This window comes from Apodemus sylvaticus, chromosome 15 (assembly GCF_947179515.1).
Source record: "Apodemus sylvaticus chromosome 15, mApoSyl1.1, whole genome shotgun sequence".
Taxonomy (NCBI): Eukaryota; Metazoa; Chordata; class Mammalia; order Rodentia; family Muridae; genus Apodemus; species Apodemus sylvaticus.
In genome coordinates, this window is record NC_067486.1 from 43,592,249 (window position 1) to 43,614,532 (window position 22,284).

A 22,284-nucleotide genomic window follows, 5' to 3' on the forward strand; every position below is an offset into this window, starting at 1 on the left:
ATTGTGAGTGCCCACGAACACTGTACACAATCTGAGGGGTTCTATTCTTTTTCTCACTCTCCATGCATTGCTCCTAACTGCAGTTTCCACCCTCACTCCTCTTGGTCCCTCCCACACCTCCCCTCTTCCTCTGATCTATTCCTCCTCTGTCTCCCTACAGAAAAGGAGTAGGCCTCCCAGGGATAACCTTTAAATGGGGCCTAATTGTCAAAGGATTCTTTTGTTATTTTGGGGGTTTGACCATAGGTCTGGCAGTCCTGGAACTCACTTTGTAGACCAGGCTGGCCTCACAAGAGATCCACCTCTGCTGAGATTAAAGGTGTACACTGCTGCCAGCATCTGGATATCAAAGGATTTTCAAGCAGTGAAGTCTATGGTGTAGAGGGCTCAGATGGAGGAGGAGAATACTATCCTTGGGTTAGGGAAAGGACAACTGGATAAGAGAATAAGAAAATGTAACCTTAGGGCAGAGGCCGGACACAGCTCAGTTTAGCTCCTTTTGAGAGTGCTTGCCTGATATGCAAACGGCTTGGGTCTGATAGCCCAGACCCTGCCAGTAATGCGAATCTGGAATCCCAGAATTGGGAGGTAGAGCAGGAATAATAAAAGGTCTTGAGGCCAACCTGGATCACAAGGACCCATCTTGGTCAGGAGGTGGCAATATTATATTTTATTTCTTCCAGTTTAATCCTGTTCTGTGCTGAGAATCCTGCATTACCTGAGTAGCTGGGAGAAATGGTTATCTCTACAGGAGTAGATCAGCTCTGAGCCACAGTTCACTTTCAGAGATAAAAGAGCTTTGAGCAAAGGCCTTCAAGCACACAATCACAGAACTCCGAGCATTGTTTAAAATCTTAAAAACCTCAAGCTGGTCTTCCAGCTAAATAGCTGGACGGTGACCTTCAACTTTGACCTTCATGCCTCTACCTGCTAAGTGTTGCTATTATAACTGCATCCATACAGGTTTATCAAATCCTACCTAGAGACTGCCCAGGACTTCATACTAGGCAAACCAGCTGAACAGTGCCCTCCTGTGCACACTTCTTGGATTGACCTTCGAAAGTCTAATAGACTTTCGAAAGTCAATTAAGTCCTGATAGTCCAGGAACTTTCTGTGTAGACTAGGCTGGCCTCCAATTTACAGATTCCCTGCTTCTGCCTCCCAAGTACTAGGATCAAGTGTGCTTAGCATGTGTATGTTTGTTACACATTAATACTAATGTTCTGTGTCATTCAAAAATCTTGGTTTTCTGCTTTTCAGAGTTAATGTCCACTTTGGGGTTATTTACATATCCATTAAATTTACATCATTGTCTTAGAAGATAAATTCAATTGTTCAGGAAAGAAATTCAAATTCGTTAGGCCGGGTGGTGTACACCTTTAATCCGAGCACTCAGAAGGGAGAGGCAGGGAGATCTTTGTGAGCTCAAGGCTAGCCAGGGAAGAATAAATCCTGTCTCCAAAAAAAAAAAAAGAAAGAAAGAGAAAGGAAGAAAGGAAAGAAAGAAGAGAGAGAGAGAGAGAAAGAAAAGAAAAGAAAGAAAAGAAAATGGGGCTGGAGACATGGGTTAGTGGTTAAGAGCGCGTTGGCTGCTCTTCCATGGAGCTGGGTTTGGTTGCCAGCACCCACATGGTGGTTCACAAGCTCCAAGGAGATCTGATGTCTTCTGGCCTGTACCAGCACCAGGCATGCATGAGGTACACAGTCAGACATCCAGGCAAAACATACACATAAAGTAATGAAATTCCTTTAAAAATTAATTCAAAAAGATAGGAATTTTCTCAAGATTTATTTACAGTCACTGTAAGTACAGGCAGAATACAAATAACATTTTTCCTATAGTGATTGAGAGGGTAATTCTAGAGTTTATATAAAAGAATAAATACTCAAGGCAAAATGAAATAACAAGGGGGGAGCCAGGCATGGTGACATAGGCCTTTAATACCAGCACTTCCCAAAGACAGGTGGATCTCTTGTCAGTTCAAGGCCAAAGCGATCTATCTAGTGAGTTCCAGGTCAGCCAGGGGGAGCTACATAGTGTCTCAAGACTAACCCTTTCCCTCAAAAGCGGAGGAACTTAATTCAGATGTCAAAACTAGCATACTCCTATGTTGTTGATGCTCAGAGATGGGACAAGAGCAACGCGGAGTAGCGGCTTCCAGAAAAGCCCAGCCTCGTGTGTCTAGCGCTGTCACATGCATGCGCACGGCACATACTATTAGAAACTTAAAAAACCAAACTGGGTATAACAGTGGTGCGTGCACAACTTTGATCTCAGCACACAGAAGGCAGAAGCAAGTGGAGTTCTGCAGTTGAGGCTAGCCAGGCCGGGCTTACTGAAGTACTGTTTGTTTTAAGGTGTTTTTTTTTACTTTATTTTACTTGAGACAGAGTCTAACCAGTAGCCCAGGCTGTCCTGGAAATAACTATTTAGATTAAGCTGGCCTTGAACTCAAGAGATCAGGCTGCGTCTGCCTCCCAGTGAGGGATTAAAGGATGGCACCACAATGTCCTGTTGAGATTATTGGTCTTAAAGGCTTTTAACAAATTATGAAGAGATGATTTGGGTCCATATACACCCGTGAACTCCTTCAAACTATAAACCAGGCAAAAACATTCACCAGCATGATGACAATGGACCTGCCTCTCATTGCAGAAGAATTTAAATTGCAATTGCCCACTAGGGTGGTCACAGTCTCCAGAGTTAATGTAAAGTAGTACCCAGTCCTTTTGAGCAACCCACCCATCAAAAGCAAGCAGACTGACCTGGAAGGACTAATCCTCAACATGGACAACAGGGTCCCAAAGGTAAGGGATTGACCCAGTCTATTTGTGCTGCTAAAACAATATACCAAAACTCTAACTTATGGGCACGTTAGTTAGAATATAAAGTATTCTCTATCTGGAAGCAGAAGTCCAAGTTGAAGGAACTCTCACCTCTGCATCAAGATGGCGCTTGCTCCATTCTTACGGAGCTGCAGGCAGACAAGCCAACAAGCACCTAGTCCTGTCACAGCACTCATTTCTTCTTCATGACGTAACAATCACTTCTTATTTTCATGTCTGGGTGTTTTCCCGCCTCCTCTGTCTCTGCACCTGCTACCCAAAGAAGCCAGAAGGTGGCACTAGGTCCTCTGCAAGTGTGTTACAGATGATTGTGACTTGCTCTATGGGTGCTGGGAACTGGGAACTGGACGCTTCACAGCCAAGGCATTTCTCTAGCAAAAAGGCTACAGGTTAATAGTGTTGCTTTTCTGCATCAAGGTTCAACATGAAAGCTGTCTAACAGGAAAACACTCAAAATAGAGCAGACTCTGATGGAGAACACATACCCTTTGAGAACAGTTGAACAAAAGTAGCAACAAATTCTAAAACGTTAACACTATAAAAAATGGTACACAGAATTTTTTTCAGTACCTTTGCTGCACACACTTTAACAGATTTGCTAATTAATTCGCAGCATCAGCAGAGTTGAAGCTTAACTTCATAAGCAAAATAGAAGACCTGTGAAGAAATTCCAAGAGGACTTCAGGTTTAATAGAATCATGAGCAGGATGTATGTATAGTTTGTTAAAAAACAAACAGGATTATAGAGATGGCTTGATAGCTCTGGCTTCGCTTAGGACCCAGGTTCAAATCCCAGTACTCACATGGTAGTTCACAATTATCTTTAACTCCAGCTCCAGAAGATCCAATACTCTCTCTTCTGGCCTTCATGGGCATCAGGTTACAAAAGTGGTACAGACATATACAGATAAAACAGAAAATACAGGTACACAGGAAATACAGACACATACCCATATATATTATATAAAAACCCAAAACAGCAAACCGTAGAGATGTAAATTAGCTCCAAATCCAGAAGTAACCTGGAGAAATTCTACAGTCACTGCCCTTTGACATAGACAAAAACACATCTGATGGTGGCTCCTACCTATTATCCCAACACTCAGGAGACTGGGGCAGAACTGTTAGCTCAGGACCAGCCTAGGCTACAGGGCCTACCTGGGCTACAAGCACACATGCACATGTGTGCATGCACACACCAATGTTGAGGATTACTTTCCTTTTTTCTTTTTTCTTTTGGTTTTTCAAGACAGGGTTTCTCTGTGCCTGTCCTGGAACTCATTCTGTAGACCAGGAATTTGAGTCACTGTATAGACTCAGAAATCCGCCTGCCTCTGCCTTCTAAGTGCTGGGATTACAGGCATGCGCCACCACTGCCCAGCTCAGAGGATTAATTTCTACTAATGTTTTAAGTTTTATATTACTTCACTAAAAGCAGTGCTCCAGATTGCTTTAACAGTAGTAGCAATAACAGAATGATGGGGTGTAGCTCGGTTGGTAACTGCCTAGGTAGGATGTATGAGACACTGGATTTAATCCCCAACACCATATAAACTGGATATATTATGGTACAGGTTTGCAGTTTCAGTACTGGAGATGTGGCGCCAGGAAGGCAGGAGCATCCCAAGTTCAAACTTACCCTCAGCCACACCCTGAGCTCATGACCAGTCTAAGCTACAGGAAACCCTGACTAGAAAACAAAGACAAAGGTGTTCCTTTAAATACTCAGATTTGATCAGGAGACAGTCTGACGACAAAACAATGTATGTATCTTATCAATCACCATAAGTAAAATACAGACTTTCCCAAATGGTGTCATTACAGCTGGACTGGACTGGTCCCACCGGCACACACCTGCAATCTTAGTACTCAGGAGACAGAAGCAGGACAAATGCTACAGGTTCAACACCAGTCTGTCTGGTCTACATAGGCAGTTCAAAGCAAGTTGAGAGTACAGCATGAAACCCTGTTTTGAAAACAAAACAAAACATGTACCAGAGTACTGATGTAGTGATTTAAGAGAACTTTGGGAGTTTGGTTCCCAGCACTCCTGTTGGGCAATCATAACCAAATCGTGATACCAGGGAGTCCAACATCCTGTCCTCTTATGGCTTCCATAGACACATGAACCTTGTGAACACACACACACACACACACACACACACACATACATCTAGAAAACTCAAAAAATGGGCTGGTGAGATGGCTCAGCAGATAAGAGTGTTAACTCTTCCTCCGGAGGGCCCGAGTTCAAATCCCAGCAACCACATGGTGGCTCACAACCATCCATAATGAAATCTGACGCCCTCTTCAGTATATCTGAAGATAGCTACAGTGTACTTACATATAATAAATAAATCTTAAAAAAAAAAAAAAACTCAAAAAACAAACTATGCTAAGATTTTGGAAGATTTTTTTTCTATGGGCAATTCATGTAACTGTACAAGATCTTTTTATTTTTAGTTATTTATTTACATCCGTATGGGTTTCTCTATGTGCATGAAGGTTCCCAGAAACCAAGAGTAGTCAGTGTCCCTGGGGCTGTAGTTGTAGGTCATGAATTGCCTGATGCACACAGCTGGCACTCAGGGTCTTTCCAAGAGCAGTATGAGCACATAACTGATGGGTCATGTCATCAAGCCCCTAATTATTCAATTTTTTTTCTTTTTTTGAGACAAGGTTTCTCTGTGTAGCCCTTGTTGTCCTGAATTTGCTCTGTAGACCAGGCTGGCCTCAAATTCAGATCTCTCTGCCTCTGCCTTCCAATAGCTAGGCTTAAAGGTGTGCACCGCCACTCCCCCAACACATAATTGTATACATTCTGCTCGTCCAAAGTTGGCAGTTATTTACTTTCCCATTAATTTTATCATGAAAGCAAACTTCTGAGGAAGAAGTTTTAATATAAAATGATTTCCCCTACTGTTTTAAAATGATTTATTTTATATATATGAGAACACTGTAGCTGTCCTCAGACACACCAGAAGATGACATCGGATCCCTGTGAGCCACCATGTGGTTGCTGGGAATTGAACTCAGGACCTCTGGAAGAGCAGTCAGTGCTCTTAACCATTGAACTATTTCTCCAGCCCCCAATGGTTATATATGTATTTAATTTCCTTACTCTAAGACTGGGAAGATCACAGTGTAGGTGAAACACTTAGTTGCAAGAATGAAGACCTGGGCTTAGATTCCCAGAGCACACATAAAATCTGGGCATGGTAAAGTACATCTGTTATTTTACCAGTGTTAGACACAGGTGAGGCATTAGTATCTATGGGGATTTCAAGCCAGGCAGTTAAGCCAAAACAGCAAGCTCCTGTTTTTTGCTTGTTTGTTTTGAAGCTATTTGTTTATTTATTTATATGTACGTTTGATGTTTGGCCTACATGTATATCTGTGTGAAGGAGTCCACTGGAACTAGAGTTATATACAGTTCTTAGCCACCATGTGGATCCTAGGAACTGAACCTGGGTTCTATGGAAGAGCAGCCAATGCTCCTGACCACTGAACCATCTCTCTAGTCCAAGCTTGTGGGTTAGTGACATACTTTTAAGGAAATAAGGTGGTTAGCAAGATGTATGAAAATGAGCCTTCTACAAAGACTACTGACTTGAGTTCAATCTTTGGGCCCACATGGTGAGAAGAGAATCCAATCCTATAAACTGTCCTCAGATCTCTACACATATGCCATGGCAAGTGTGTGCCCCCCCCCCACACACACACAATTTTAAAGTGAGATTATATATAAATATATAATACAGGGAGAGAGAGAAGACAGAGAACAGTAAAGGAAGACAGTAGATAAGGTTAACACCTAGCTTCCACACATGTACAAATAAGAGAGTTCATGTGCATAGACCCCACCCACAAAATAATAAATCCGCTTACCCTTTATAACACGTTAAATAAACTATCAGATGTAGATTGAAAATGATGTCAAGCTCAACACCAAAGCTTTGCTTTTAACAAGACTGAACATCTTTTATTTATATATTTCTGATATACATTAATAATCTTATACATTTAACCAAATCTAACAGTGGTGAAAGTGGAACATAAAAGACAAATTTCAAATTTTAGTTTCATTGAAATACTGTCTCACTAACTGGTGGACATGACCAAGGAATAGCCTTTATGAAGTTATGAGCTGTATATAAATTCACTTTTAAAACTGAAAGCCACACAGCTTTTAAAACGACAAATTTGCAAATGCACACATTCCATATGCAAGAAGATGCATGCAGCGCTATCACATGTGTTCCTTAACCGTAAAGCCATTTTCAAAGTAAACTGGAATAAGCATTCTAATATTATATATGTACATCAAGGCACATTCATTTCTTGTGCTTTAGGAATGATTTATATATAATCTATTTTATATCTTAATTATATATCTTAAGAAAGCTTCTAATATCTAAAAGCTTAATTTTAACAATCATAGCTTGAACGATAGTCTTCTAGAGAGAGATATGGCATCTCCCCATGGTTATTTTCAAAATCTGAGTATTTGACAACTCAGAAGTGAGAAATTAAAAAAAAAAAAAAATCAAACACATCAATGAGTGTAATTTAATTTTAAAGTAACTTTTCAAAATACTTTCAGGAATTTGATAGTGTCATAATCAATTTTTTATGTAATATAGTATACTAAAGGCTGCACTGAAGAATTTTCAACATTCTGAAATTATCTAACAATTATATGACATCCATACTAGTACTATAGATGTGTAGTTTTTCAACAAATTTAAACAAACATGATACAAAAGATAAACATATCAAACTTAACTTCTTCACTAACTTGTTCGTTCTTCAGCAAAAGAAACAGGATTGATTTTTTTTCATTCATAGTCAGTGTTACCAAGTAGAAACTTCCCATCAACGGTGTTAATATCAGTCCTCTTTCCTCATGGCCAACTACTTGCCTTGAAGAGATAGTAGAGTAAGGCTCTAATAGGCATCTCATGCATTTTAATGGTATTTTAAAATTAGCTTTGCATATGGATCTCCCATACAGATAAATAAATTATACAAACTTGATTACAACACAGAACTCATTTAAGTGCTTTAAGATAGAATAGATTCTCGACTTAGAAGCAGTTAAAATAAATAGTAAGTCAAGAATCATAGCTCTAAAGCGTTTTTTAAATGTAATATATTTATGCATCTTACGGATGTTTTTTATATTAGAATTTTTAAATTCACAAACAGCAACTAGTCACACAACCTCTGTATTTTAAAAAGACAACAGAAGAAACGCTAACTGCAGCCTTTTAAAGTCAAAGTAATAAAATAAAGTCAAAATATAAATGAAACTGCACATCTTTAAATTTAGTACAGTTATTTATAAACATTAATTCATAAAAGGCATACCATGATCAACTACTTCCATCCATCAGATTTTTGTTTTCAATTTCTTTACAGAAAGTGGACTTTCCTGCAGAACTCACTGGTCAGACAAGAAGACTAATGATGTCACCGGCAACCCAGAGTTCCACAGGGTCTGCATGGTGGTGACATGAACTGTAAACGCGTCCTCTGTGAGCTCCGTGGCAGGCCTGTCTGTGCCTGTGGCCTTCACTCTGCCTCTGGCATATGCGCTACCTCCACTTCAACAGTCTGAATGGCTTCTGCAACTTCAGACAGCTTCTGCCCTTGCTGCTGTGCCAGCACATAGTTAACCACTTGCATAATGCTTTGGTCAGAGAGGGTAGACACCGATGGACATTCTTCGGTAGCTGCCACAGCTTCAAGAACTTCCATCGTTTCTCCTGTCACCACTACAGTCTCAAGTTCTTGAGGCCCACTGCTTTCTTGTTCCTGCATGTCTGCAGTTAAGATGCTGACAGCATGTTCCACTTGTGTCCCTTGGTTATGAAACTGCAGAGTGTCTTTTTCCAGCATAATCTTGCAAGGCACATAGTCTCTGTGGAATTTAGTCATATGCTTGCGAAGTGTTCGAGCATCTATGTAGGCCTCACTACACACAGGGCACACATAGGGCCGTTCGCCAGTATGTGTTCGGACATGACGTTTTAGTGATCGGGCATCAGCCCATGCTACTCCACATGTTAAGCACTCAAAAGGCTTAACGCCTATCCAAAAAAAAAAAAAAAAGAAAGAAAGAAAGAAAAAAGAAATTGTGTATTGGGTAAGGTGCCAAACGCCAATCTATATATACAGAGAAGATGAACTTGCAAATATTCTCCAGTACTGTTCCACAACCAGTTCACTTTGATTGCCGTCATCTTTTAGTTAGCATCTACTAATTTTAAATGGTCTAACCAAGGCTTTCACTACAATCTCTCTAAAGGTGTTCTCATAACAGAAGTTACTGCTGAACTGAGTCTGTCATAATCTCATTTTTCCACTGCAGTCTTACATTCCTAGGATAAGAACCTCTAAACAATTAAGTTCTCAGACTAAGTAGCATTTCTGTTACTGAAATAAATCTTTCAAGATACAAGATTAATCTATGAAGAAATAAATAATAGGATAACAGGCTAAAGAGCTGACAAACTAAGAAGAATGCTCCTGGCTCTCTTCTATCAGATATGTATACGCTACCTTCATGGTTGTTCATGTGTCTCCTGTACTCTCTCAGCTGAGTGAATTTCCTTCCACACTGATCACACACCCGCTCCAGGTTTTGCTTTGCTCTCCCTTTCTTCCCATGGGTGGCCTTCTTCACATGTCTTCTGAATAAAGCTTTTTCATAAAATTCTTTGCCACATATATTACACCTAAAATAGAGAAGGCCCAAATTATTTTTCTGCAAAGTAATAATGGACATAAGAGTCAAGTGAAATTGGGTGTTTCTCATTGAGTTTAGAGCCTTTTGAGATTTACTCACCTGTAAGGCTCGGTGACAGAATGGGACTTCACATGGGAATACCAATCCTTCTTCCAGCTGTAACACTTATCACAAAACTGGCACTGAAATGGCTTCACACCAAGATGTTTGTTCATATGCTGGCGTAGATCTCTAGCTTCAAAGAAACTTTTTTCACATCTGTAATAAAGTTTAATTGCCCAATTGAATCATCTTTAAAACAAGTCTCGAAGACTTCACTCTATTTGTGTTTTTGAAGCTTCACAAAATTATTCCAAATTTAAAACATCACAGAAAGAGATCCAATTTTCAGACTTGCATCAAGGATGCAAGGTTTAAGTTCTTTTTAGAACACTCAAAATGCTTGAGAAGGCTTCATGCAGAGTTCCCAAAGTTATCACAAAGTGGATTATTTCCTGATACCTCTCTTCCACTCCCTCTCTCTGCATCCCCTTCAACCCCTTTCCTTTGGGCCATGTTGGGAAGGTAGGCTCCATCATTGACACTAGGAATGACGCAATGATTCAGGCCTAATCAATGACAGTAACAGCATTCCCTTGGTAGCAGCAATCAGCTTAGGGATGCCAAATGACTTAACTGGATCCAATCAGAGGGAAACACGGGACTTTTACAGGAACTACCAGAAAAGACTCTCGACAGATTGGAAGTGGAGAGGATGAGAAGTTGAAAGCACGGCCAGACTTTGTCCGTATGGAGCCTGAGAGAAACCAGACACTAATCAATCTGAAGCCAGCGTAGACTAAGGCACGCAGTCCTCCAGACTTTCTCTTTCATTCAAGACAGTTAGGTTGGATTTTCTTTCACATGTAACAGCAACAACAAAAAGTGCTAACAAAAAAACTGTACCTAGGGCCAGGAACTGGTAGCATATACCGTTAGTCCCAGTACTTCAGGGACAAAGGCAGGCACAGAGCTCTGAGTTCAAGGCCAGCCTGGTCTACATAGAAAGTTTTGAGACAGACAAGACTATTTAGACCCTGTTTAAAAAAAAAAATTGAGCCAGGCGGTGGTGGCGCAGCACTCTGGGAGGCAGAGGCAGGTGGATTTCTGAGTTCGAGGCCAGCCTGGTCTACAGAGTGAGTTCCAGGACAGCCAGGGCTATACAGAGAAACCCTGTCTCGGGGGAAAAAAGAATTTAAATTAACCTGTATTTGGGTTGTTTTGGGGTTGTTTTGTTTTGAAACAGTTTCACTTTGTAGCTGAAGCATGTCTCCAACACGCAATTTTCCTGCCTCAACTCAAGTACTGGGATTACAGGCACGTGCCACCATGGCCAACTCTATCTTTACTTTAAAATAAGACTATTTGTAGTCAAACAAGCAAAGCTGTAGATTACTTGGGAGTATAGGAACTTATTAAAAGTATATACCAAATCTAGGTGTTTTGGCATACTCCTTTAATCCCAGTATCATGATGGCAAGCAGAACTCTTCAGGAGTTCCAGGCTAGCCCGAACTCAGGCTAGTCAGAGCTTGCAGAGTAAAATCCTGTCCCCAAAAGACAATGAATGACTTAGGAGGAGAACCAGGACTAAATAGAAAGACCCTGTTTCAACAAACAAACAAAACCACAAAGACAAAACAATCTTCTAAGGGCCAGCAACTGTTAAATCAGGACCTAAGGCTGCAGAGCCAGCTCAGCAGTTGAGAGCACTTGTAGTTCTTCCAGGACTCAGGGATTCACCCCAGCACCACACAGCCACTCACAACCATCTCTAAGTCCAGTCCCAGGGAATCCCACATCTTCTGGCCTCTGCATGCATCATGCACAGCCATGGTGCACACATATACATGCAGGCAAAACCTACACACATACAATAAAAAGAAATAAGTCTTTACTAAAAAACAATTACTATCTAAGATTTTATGGCATTTGAATTTATTCTGACTTCCTAATAAGGGTTCCTAGTACAATAAGAATCTATAGCTGAAGATCTATAACTGTTTTTTGTTTGTTTTTTTGTTTTGGAGAAAGGGTCTCACTATGTGGCCCTGGCATCCTCGGAACACACAGAGACCCTGTGACTAAGAATGTGGACCACCACACTTGGTCAGGAACTGACTGTTTAAACCTATTGGATGGTTCACTGAAGGAACCTATCTTTTCCTTTTATTTATATCCCAACCTTTGTATAACTCTGTGTCTGTAGTAGTAGAACTGTTTGTTGAAAATATTTAAAACCAAATAGATTAGCCAGTGTCTCTTAAGGGCAAAGAATAACTTTTATAGAAATGTAAACATTAAAAGCATGAGAATGAGATGCTCTGAGGAATAACAATTTAGAGAGGGGCTGGAGGGAAGGCTCAGCAGTTAGGAGCACTGAGTTCAATTCCCAGCAACCACATGGTGGCTCACAACCATCTGAAATGGGATCTGATGCCCTCTTCTGGTGTTTCTGAAGACAGCTACAGTGTACTCATATACATTAAAATAAATAAATGAATGGATCTTAAAAAAAAAAAAATCTTAGAAAATTCTTCACCTTTTTGTGGGAATCAAGATGAATAAATATACACAGCTGAAAACACACTGAGACAGTCTACAGAGATGCTGTGCTGCCCGCCACTGGCTGCCCTGCGTCTGCACGGGGTGTTAGTGAACACTTAGACACTGACCGACTATTAGAGTTAGTATTCTTATTTGAACAAAAGTTTGAATGGACTAAAGCTTCCAGTTGGTGGTGAGGGCATGCCTTCAATCCCAGCACTCAGGAGGTGGAGGCAGAAGATCTCTGGGAGTTTGAGGTCAGAGTGAGTTCTAGGGCAGCTAGTGCTGTTACAGAGAAACCCTGCCTCAAAACAAAACAAAAGTAAACAACAAAAAATCTTTAAAGTGATTATTTTTTCATTTTATGAACTTAACTTCAATTTTAAAAAATGCTAGGTAATCTTAAAAGAGAAGAGTCCTAAGGAAAGAGAAAGAACACAGTGTTTCAAGGACCCTCCGACAAAGGAACTTTGTTAGTTGTAGACCTCTGCCTTACTGTCTCCACCTCTAGGCACAGGCTTTCCAAGGTCCTACCTAGAGGTGAAGTCTCTTTAAATCACTGTTTAAAAAAAAAAAAAAAAAAAGAGTTTTTTGGTTTTTTCAAGACAGGGTTTCTCTGTATAGCCCTAGCTGTCCTGGAACTCACTCTGTAGACCAGGCTGGCCTTGATCTTAGAAATCTGCCAGCCTCTGCCTCCCAAGTGCTGGGATTAAAGGCAGGTGCCACCACTGCCCATCTTAAAAAAACTTGTACAGTAAGAGCTAGGTGGACTGATGACTCAGTAAACTGAAATTATGGTTTAATGTAATCTTTGAATATTTTCTTGTAAAATAGCAATATTCAAATAAGTGAGATTTACATAGCGAAATTACCGTCACATAGTAAATACTTACTGAGTACAATGATAGCCTCGAACTTCAGGCTTTGGCTGGTGTTTCTTAAGGTGCTTGCTAAGTCCAGAGCCCCTGTGGAAAGACTTGCCACAAACTGAGCAAAAGTACTTGGACTCTCCTGTAAGAAAGTACAAAGCCATGCTGTAAGTGCGGCACTAGGTTGTCTTTCCAACATTATCCATTACATTCCTGGGGGAGTGCTTTGGTCTAACGCTGCTTGTATGCTAATGCTTAACACAGGCTTCTCAAGCTGTGGTTGCTCCATAGAGCCCCAAAGAGAGGCTGTGTGAACCTTGTTCCCTAATTAAACTGGTAAATAAAAGGTTAGAGCCTGTGACTGGGCAGTGGAGGGAGAAAGGTGGGACTTGAGGATCAAGTGAGGGGGTTGTGCAGAGGGAGGAGAAAGAAAGACGACAGCGGTGGAAGAGACTGCCATGAGAGGAACAGACTATGATCATGAGACCAGGAGAAACAGCAAGTAACAAGAGATAAGTATAGCACTAAATCTGCCCAATCTAGGCTTCCAGTTTGTAAACAAAATACCTGGGTTGTGTGTCTCTTATATGGGGTATCTAGGGTTATGAATTTTTTCCACATTCTGAAGTTAAAATGTTATCAAAAGTAAACAGTAACATTTTATAAAAACTTGGAGCCAGGCGGTGGTGGCGCATGCCTATAATCCCAGCACTCTGGGAGGCAGAGGCAGGCGGATTTCTGAGTTCAAGGCCAGCCTGGTCTACAGAGTGAGTTCCAGGACAGCCAGGGCTATACAGAGAAACCCTGTCTCGAAGAAACCAAATCCCAAAAAAAAAAAAAAAAAAAAAAGACAAGACAAATCAGAAATTATATTTAAGAAAACTTTCAAACTTTACTACTCACTGATGGTTGAACACATTATTAATTTACGAGCATCTGAATTACTTCTATATAGACCAGACTTGCCTAGAGCTTATACGAAGCTAACTAAAGCTGGCCTTGAACTCATCCTCCTGCCCAGTGGTCCCAAGTTTTGGGACTATAATGTTCTGATATAAAGTATAACCAATCAACAAAATACTCAATTAAAATGATAAAATATAACTATGTCAATAGTTTTTTTAATTACCTGTGTGAATACTCATGTGTTCCTGAAGACTCCGCTTGGTAACAAATGACTTGACACACAGTTCACACTGAAACTGCTTTTGTGACTGATGTAGACTTTGGTGCAATTTTAGACCATGCTTATAAATAAAAGTTTTTCCACACACCTAAGACAGAAATGTTTAAGGCAGCAAAACAAAAAAAGATTTAATTCCTGATAACTGTGAGCAAACTATTATTGTAAATAGAAATGTTAAATGAAGTCACAAATACAGAGGATCCTAGCTGGTTGAGCCCTCTTCTCACTCAGCGCAACTGCCATTTTTCTGAAAGTGGAAAGTGTGCTCAACAGTAGGCAAAAGCCATCGTCTATCTCAGAGAGGCATGAAAGCTCAACTAAGAGCACCGCTCGCCTTCCAAGCGCCACATGTGACAGCTCTTCTCAGCTCTGGACGAGCGACTGCGCTCTCAGTCATCCCGGTCCACCGGGACATGTGTCTGTTGAACACGGTGAATGCTGCAATGTCAATAGCTCTGAGAGGTTTACTCTCTTATTTTTATATTTACTTTCCATGGAACACACATTTTAAGTAGCGTTACACTGAAGACCAGAGGTTCAAATAATACTTGGTGTTTAAATTTGTAAATAAGTAATTCTTAGAGCTTAACCTCAAAAATAAGAAAAGCACGGTGACTGACAATAAAAATAACAGACTGTCCATGAGCTAATGATCAATACTTAGTACTGATGAAGGGTTCTCTTATAACAAATTCTGTTTTCATATAGTAAGATGATGAAAAAAGAGACCTATCTGTGGCTGGGCAGTGGTGGTATGTGCCTTTAATCTCAGTACTTGAAGGGCAGAGACAGGGAGATCTCTGAGTTCGAGGCCAGCCTGGTCAACAAGGTGAGCTCTAGAGCACCCAGGGCTACACAGAGAAACCCTGTCTCGAAAAGAATCAAAGAGAGAAGGAACTGTGGCTAGAGAGGTGATAGAGCTGAGGGGAGACCTTCTACTGTCATTTCCTAGACTGATATAATTTCCAACTATTCTAAATACTCACCCTTATTTTTATAGATAAGTAGAGTTTCTCTTAGCATTAGATAGATGCTATTACAGAGATCCAAAATAGGTAGATCAAAATGAAGAGAATGATTGTGGGTTCCCAACCACAACTGAAATACTAGAGGACCAGGATATACACTCTGAAATGGTATCTTCTCCATCAGGGAAGCTGCACCCATGGACTCTCAACAATATGGTTGCCTGAACAATACAATTACCTCTACAATGACAATATTAACTGACTAGCCAAAAAATAGACAGGATAATTCCATATGGCCTCACCCCTAGGTCAAGAGTTCTGGGTAGACAGTTGCTGCTGAGAGGAGATTCAGACTCCTTCAGAAACAAGCACCACATAAGACACCCAATCCCAAGTGCCTAGGCCTGGACACATATATGTACATATGAGCAAAGCTAAATGGAACCAGGAGGGTCTATATACATGTAGACCCTCATATAAGCACACATACATATGCTTATAAACAAAAACATACATACATCATACATATATCATACATACATATAAAGCAATAGTAATTCAAGAAGCAATCATGGATGGGGGTGCAGAGTAGGAGGGGCAGAGGTGATGTAGATACAGTACTCATGTATGAACTTCTGATAAATAAAACAGCTTGCCATGTAAGGCAAGCTGTGTTACTCAAAACTCTTCCATGTTCCAAACAGTCCAAAGCTGGATAATCACAGGATTCATTAACCACGATTTTGGCTTTTACTTGTTCATAATGCTCAGGAACAGCGAAGAGGCAGCTTAGGAAGGTCTTTTTCTGAGCAGTATTTGCTTAGGCAACACATTCTTTCTCACTACAGGTTATTTCTACTAAAGGCCAAGGGGATGTCTGGGATGATGAACAGCTCTTCTCACCAAAATTTTCAATTATAACTTCAGACAGCAAATTAAAGACTACAACAGGGAATCGTACTTAATGTAGGCACAACAAACCAAAGATGAATTCCGTGACATTTTACAAGCTTGAAGATGATTTCAGAGCACATATAGAACCCAGCTCATCACTGCAGTGAATTTCTGATCTTAGTAAGCGACCACACATCAATGGTTTTACCTGGCACGCGTGCGGCTTCACCCCGGTGTGCTTTAGCATATGTATTCGGAGGGAGTACAACTTAGGCAATGTCCTTCCACATATGGAACAGATAAATTCTCTCTTGGTTCTTCCCTTCTCAGATGATGCTCCCGATGCCTCATTAGATGTGGAATTGGAGGAAGATGAAGTGGGTGCATCTTTTCTTGTATGTCGTATAAGGTGTGCTCGTAACGAGGCACTATACTGAAACTGTTTCTTACATAACTAAAAAAGAAAAAAAAGTTCTTCCTATATAAAATATTAAATGAAACTCAATGCACATTTCAATTTTCCAATTCTGGTTATAATTATAGTAAATAGACAAAATACAAATGTCTAGTAAATAGACAAATACATTGTTTAAAAGACAGCATATAAAGAAACCTCACACTTAACATGCATACACAAAAAACAGGCAAGGGTATATGAAACACTGTCTCAAAACAATAAAAAATTAAAAATAAAAAAACCCTAAAAAGTCCTAGATACCAGATTATAAAGATGAAAAGCATAAGACTCCAGAGAGAATTAAAACCTAAACACAGCACAAGATTATGGATCTTCTTTAAAGAGTGAAGTATTTGAGAGGGGCTAATAAGAGTAGGCTGGAGTTGGAGCCTAAAGGAAGAGTAGGGTCTGTATGCTACTTGGTATAAAGGGATTGCCTAATCTGTGTCAAACCTTGGCACAACCACCAAAGAAGACTACAGCACAACACACACACAGAGTCTTAGCACAAATCAATATCTAGAGATTGAGGTGGAAATCAAATAAGAACTAAAGAGAATAGGAAGGTTAGGACTAGGGCAGTTGGGGCTGGGGACAATACTTCAGGATTAGAAGCTCTGGATGATCTTCCAGGGGACCTGGGTGTCATTCCCAGCACCCACATGGCAACTCATCACTGTCAATAACTCCAGCTTCAAGTGTGAGCTACACCTTCACACAGATACAATGCACATAAAATAAAAATAAAAAATTACAGGCAGTGGTGGTGCATGCCTGTAATCCCAGCACTCTGGAAGGCAGATTTCTGAGTTCGAGGCCAGCCTGGTCTACAGAGTGAGTTCCAGGTCAGCCAGGGCTATACAGAGAAACCCTGTCTCCAAAAAACCAAATCTAAAAAACCAAAAAATTTAATAAAAAAAATTAATTAAGACGGGCAGTGCTAGCGCACGTCTGTAACCCCAGCACTCTGGGAAGCAGGGGCAGGCAGATTTCTGAGTTCGAGGCCAGCCTGGTCTACAGAGTGAGTTCCAGGACAGCCAGGAATATACAGAGAAACCCTGTCTCGAAAAAACCAAATCCAAAAAACCAAAAAGAAAAGAAAAGAAAAGAAAAGAAAAGAAAAGAAAGAAAGAAAGAAAGAAAGAAAGAAAGAAAGAAAGACCAGAAGATAGTCTTCAAACTTTCTTCATCTGCTCCCTCCTCTGCTGTGACAGCAGAGCACACAACAAAGGTAACTTAAGGAGACAGGGCGCTAAACAGCCGCACGTATCCAAGCTCTCAGCTCCCTGACTGTGGGCCTCATGTGACCACACACTTCCCTACTGTGATGGACTATACTCTTCAACAGTGAGCCAGAATAACCCTCGTCCCTTAAATTCCTTTTGCTAGAGTATTTATGACAGCAAAAGAATCTAGAATATTAACCTATTGAATACTTATTTCAGGACCCTCTTAAAACAACACAGAATTTGTAAGCAACCTACCCATTTACTCCCAAACCTCTAGATAACTTTTCACACCTAGTACTGTGTAAATGCTACATAATTAGTCGTTAAAACATTAATATCACAGAATAATAAAAGGACCTGTACATATTCAATACTGGGAAAAACTATAAACATTTTAAGAAAAGTTTATATTTATGTGAAGAGTATTTTGCCAGCATGTATATATACACCATGTGTATACCTGGTGCCTGCCGAAGTTAGGAAAGAGTCAGATCTCCTGGAACTGGGTTAGTTGGGGAAGTTAGCTGGGGTAAGCCCTAGAGCCATCCCCAGCACCAATCAACAGAAGAAAAGGAGGAGATAGTGATGTGACTGCAGTACTTTTTAATATCAGTGCTAGTCACTGGCTAACAGTATCTTTATGTCTTTGTTACTAAACTTCAGATTTCTCTCTCTGGAACAGCTGTGAGCTACCACGTAAGTGATGGGAACCAAACGTACGTCATCTGCAAGAGCAACAAGTGCTCTAAGTGCTGAACCATCCTCTCTAGCGCCTCCAAATATTTTTGACATACACTGACTGGTTAAACCTGTAGTTGTGGAATCTATCAATTCAGAGGGCTTGGTTGTTTTATAGATGCAATCTCGTATCTTTTACATAAACCGTACTTTTTTGTAATAAACCTTTTCATAACCATTTTTTACATAAACCATTTTACGCATGGCTTTTACATAAACCATTTCTTTTTTGAGACAGGTTCTCATCTATATAGTCAAGTCTGTCCTTTAACTCAGCCTTCCTGTTCCAGACTCCCATATGCTCAGCCCTTGAATAATTTTTTTAAACTTTTTTTTAAACATTTGAAAGATTTATTTACTTAATGTATATGAGTACACTATAGCTGTCTTCAGACACACCAGAAGAGGGCATCAGATCACACTGTAGATGGTCCACCATGTGGTTGATGGGATTTGAACTCAGAACCTCTGGAAGAGCAGTCAGTGCACTTAAACACTGAGACATCTCTCCAGCATGTGAGTAATTTTTTTTAATTCTTCAAAATAACATTCCCCCTGCCCTGGAATCTTTTGTACTAAGGTCTGTGATATTTCTTTGTATTTCAGAGTAAAACATTTTAAATAACTAATTGGGCAGAAAACAAAACAACAAAAAGAAACCCCAAATGATTACAGTACAGTATATACCTAGCATGTGCAAAGTCCTGAGCCATCCCCAGCACAGTCAACAGCAGAGGAAACCCTGATGTGTGCAGAACTTTTCAGTACCAACCCCAGGCACTGGCTAGCAAAAGCTTTAAGTCTTTGTTACTGAACTTCAGATTTCTCTGTTTGCAGAGAAAACATTTTGTTTTAAGGTTAATGCTTTGAGTCCTAACATTGAGAAACTTGAGTAAGGAAAGATCTAGAAAGGTTTCAGTAAGTACACTTTTCCTTTCACTATATACTGTCCTCCTCAGAGCAGTTGAGATACTTTTCACCTCAAGGGAAAAGAGATTCCTGGCCAAGGGGTGGCAATGAAACTGCTCCTAGTCTCAAAGTCATCAGTACCATCAAATCTTGAGACCTTTGTTGGTTTGGTACTAAAACTGTGATTGTTTATCAGCTTTACTAGATATCTAGTTTAAATTTACTGAATTACTTTATAAGTTTATTGGCAAACAGAATTAAGCTGCCTAGGTTTCCTCTTCTGGCTAATTTACCTTTCTGTTTTGTTTTTACATTTTAGATTTATTTATTTTTATGTGCAAGAGTCTTTTGCCTGCATGTATATATGTGCACTACACACATGCTTACAGATGGTTGTAAGTCACCATGAGGGTGCTAGGAACCAAAACTCCATCTTCTGCAAGAATAACAAATGCTCTTAAGTACTGAGTCATCTCTTTAGCCCCAAGTTTGTTGTCTGTAAGAACAATCTTTCCACTGTCCTCTTTCTGAGGAAGCTCAGATAAAAAAAAAAAAAAATCAAGGTGGGACAAGTAAATAACACAAATCAGAACCTTTTAGCAATATAAGAGTTGTGGGCTATGGCCGTGCTGGCCTGTTATTCCAGCATTTGGAAGCTTGAATTTCTAATTACCTCAAGTCCTAGGATAGCCTGGGCTACACTGTAAAACTCCACTGTAAAATAGGCCAGGCAGCGGTGGCGCATGCCTTTAATCCCAGCACTTGGGAGGCAGAGGCAGGCGGATTTCTGAGTTCTAGGCCAGCCTGGTCTACAGAGTGAGTTCCAAGAACAGCCAAGGCTACACAGAGAAACCCTGTCTCAAAAAACCAAGGGAAAAAAAAAGAAAATAGAAACAGAACAACAAAAGCAGTCAGAGTAACAGAGCCATGGGTAAGATGGACTCCATGGATGATTGGAGGACCATTTCCATTATCTTTCGGGTACTTACCGGACATTTGTAATCTCTAGCTCTTTCATGTTTCAATGTATGCATTATAAAGGCATATCGTCTTGGAAAAACCATTCCACATTCCCCACATTTATGAGCCGTTTCTTCGGTGCTCTCCTTAGCATCCCTTTTTGGTTGTTTCATCTTTTTCCCTCTTTGAACTAATTTCTGGGCCACCTAAACAGACAGAAAACACAACCTAAGAAATATGTTTGTTTTCTTTTTCACGGCATGGTCTTCCTGTGTAGCCCAGGCTTGCCTGGTAATATGGAGCCTAGACTGGCCTCAGACTCCGAGCAATCCTCTTGCCTCACATGCATCACCATGTCTAGCTTCAGGATCACCTTTAAAGTCATGTATTGCTTATATAAGCTTCAGGCAGTAAATGGCTTCCCTGTCTTAAGTTTGTTACTAAAACAGAATGCCATCAGGATTAGGCAGCAAAAGCCCAAATTAGCTTCATAGCATACCTGTTGAACTGCCGATTTAGAGATGGCTTTCCGCTTCTGTAACTTTTTCTCCATGCCCTTGTGCAGCCGGATGTAACCCCCTTCATTAACAGACCGCTGCCTGAGCCTGCTCCTGTAAGTATCATCATCTGGGCCTGAGTCTGTCTTTTCTGTAGCTTCAGTTAGAGTTTCCTCATCTTTTAAAGGTTGGTCAGGGCTCTGACTAGGATCTGGAAAGTCTTTAGCACAGATGTCCTCAGGTGACGTATCATTTCCTATATCACTGTCTTCTTGGGAGGTGCTGTTTACATTCTCCTTTGAGATTTTAGGATGAACATTAGCAACTATGACATCTTCTCTGGTGACGGCAGACTCAAGCTCTGGTTGGTTGCTTTCTGTTGCTAAGCTTGCAGTTCCCACTTCAGGGGGGGGATCGGATATACACTCTACAGGGGACACACCAGCTTCAGCCTCTGGAGAAACCTGAGGTGCAGGCTGCTGCCCTGGCTCCCCATTCTGCTCTGTTTCTGGCAATTCTCCATTTACCAGCAGTACAATTTCACAGTGCCCAAGGTCACTTGACAGAGTCGTGGTCGCCTCATTCCTAGTGCCAGGTGGTGTTGTAGTTCCATTGTGTGCTGCTAAGTCCTGAGTAGACGCAACTGTTTGAACTTCACCTTTCTTATACACTGTAAGTTGCTTTTCTTCCATTAGTTTATGTACACTTTCACAAATTTCTAAAACTTCTGACATAAAAAGGTGGCGAGCTAAGACGGCTACATCAGCCATGCTACAAAAGTCAAAACTTAGTACAGAAGTATAGGCAAATTCCAGCAAAGGAAGGAAGCTTGCTTTACAGAAACCTGTATGAAATAAGAAAAGTCAAGGAGCAAAAAAGTCAGTCATCACAAAATTACTACGTAAGAATAATATAGATTTGTGACAAAAAAAAATTAGTAAAAGGCCAATTATTACCATGTATTCTACAATTAGCTATCACTGGGTTTTCTTTTATTTCTGGTTGCTAGTAAACAACCTTGACTAGCTCACAGCCATGAGCTGAGGCTCTAAACCACTAATAAAGAGAAAATAAAAGACTTACTACCTCAAGAGTTGTTATAAGGCAGCCATTTTCAAAGTGTACTCCTTAGAACCCTGGGGTTCCTCAATTCCCTTCAAGAAACAGTGGCTGGAGAATAGAGGGGAAGGGGTAGGAAGTAAATAGACAGGGACCGAGCAACCTGTCCCCGTCATACTCCTTGCTTATTACAGATAGCTGTATTTTCTAATAGTCATAGCCCATATAATATAAAAATGTAATTGAACAAAGTTCGATTTTTTTTGTTCTATATGTACACTTCAAAAATAAAGATTTGGATCCAATGACATGACTCACTTTAACTTGAGGTCAG

General features: G+C 40.4%; 1 protein-coding gene across 1 annotated transcript in view; it reads right to left on the reverse strand.

Annotated features, from left to right (window-relative positions):
• Positions 1 to 7,374: 7,374 nt before the first annotated feature.
• Positions 7,375 to 22,284, reverse strand: part of Zbtb11 (zinc finger and BTB domain containing 11) — a 32,328-nt gene continuing 17,418 nt past the window's right edge. The window contains exons 4-11 of the mRNA XM_052157849.1: positions 20,894 to 21,735; positions 20,424 to 20,600; positions 16,310 to 16,555; positions 14,183 to 14,327; positions 13,078 to 13,195; positions 9,699 to 9,857; positions 9,413 to 9,588; positions 7,375 to 8,940 (exon numbers count right to left, since the gene is read on the reverse strand). Coding sequence (XP_052013809.1) covers positions 8,423 to 8,940; positions 9,413 to 9,588; positions 9,699 to 9,857; positions 13,078 to 13,195; positions 14,183 to 14,327; positions 16,310 to 16,555; positions 20,424 to 20,600; positions 20,894 to 21,735 — 2,381 coding nt within the window. The 3' untranslated portion in view covers positions 7,375 to 8,422. The remainder of the gene's footprint in view (positions 8,941 to 9,412; positions 9,589 to 9,698; positions 9,858 to 13,077; positions 13,196 to 14,182; positions 14,328 to 16,309; positions 16,556 to 20,423; positions 20,601 to 20,893; positions 21,736 to 22,284) is intronic.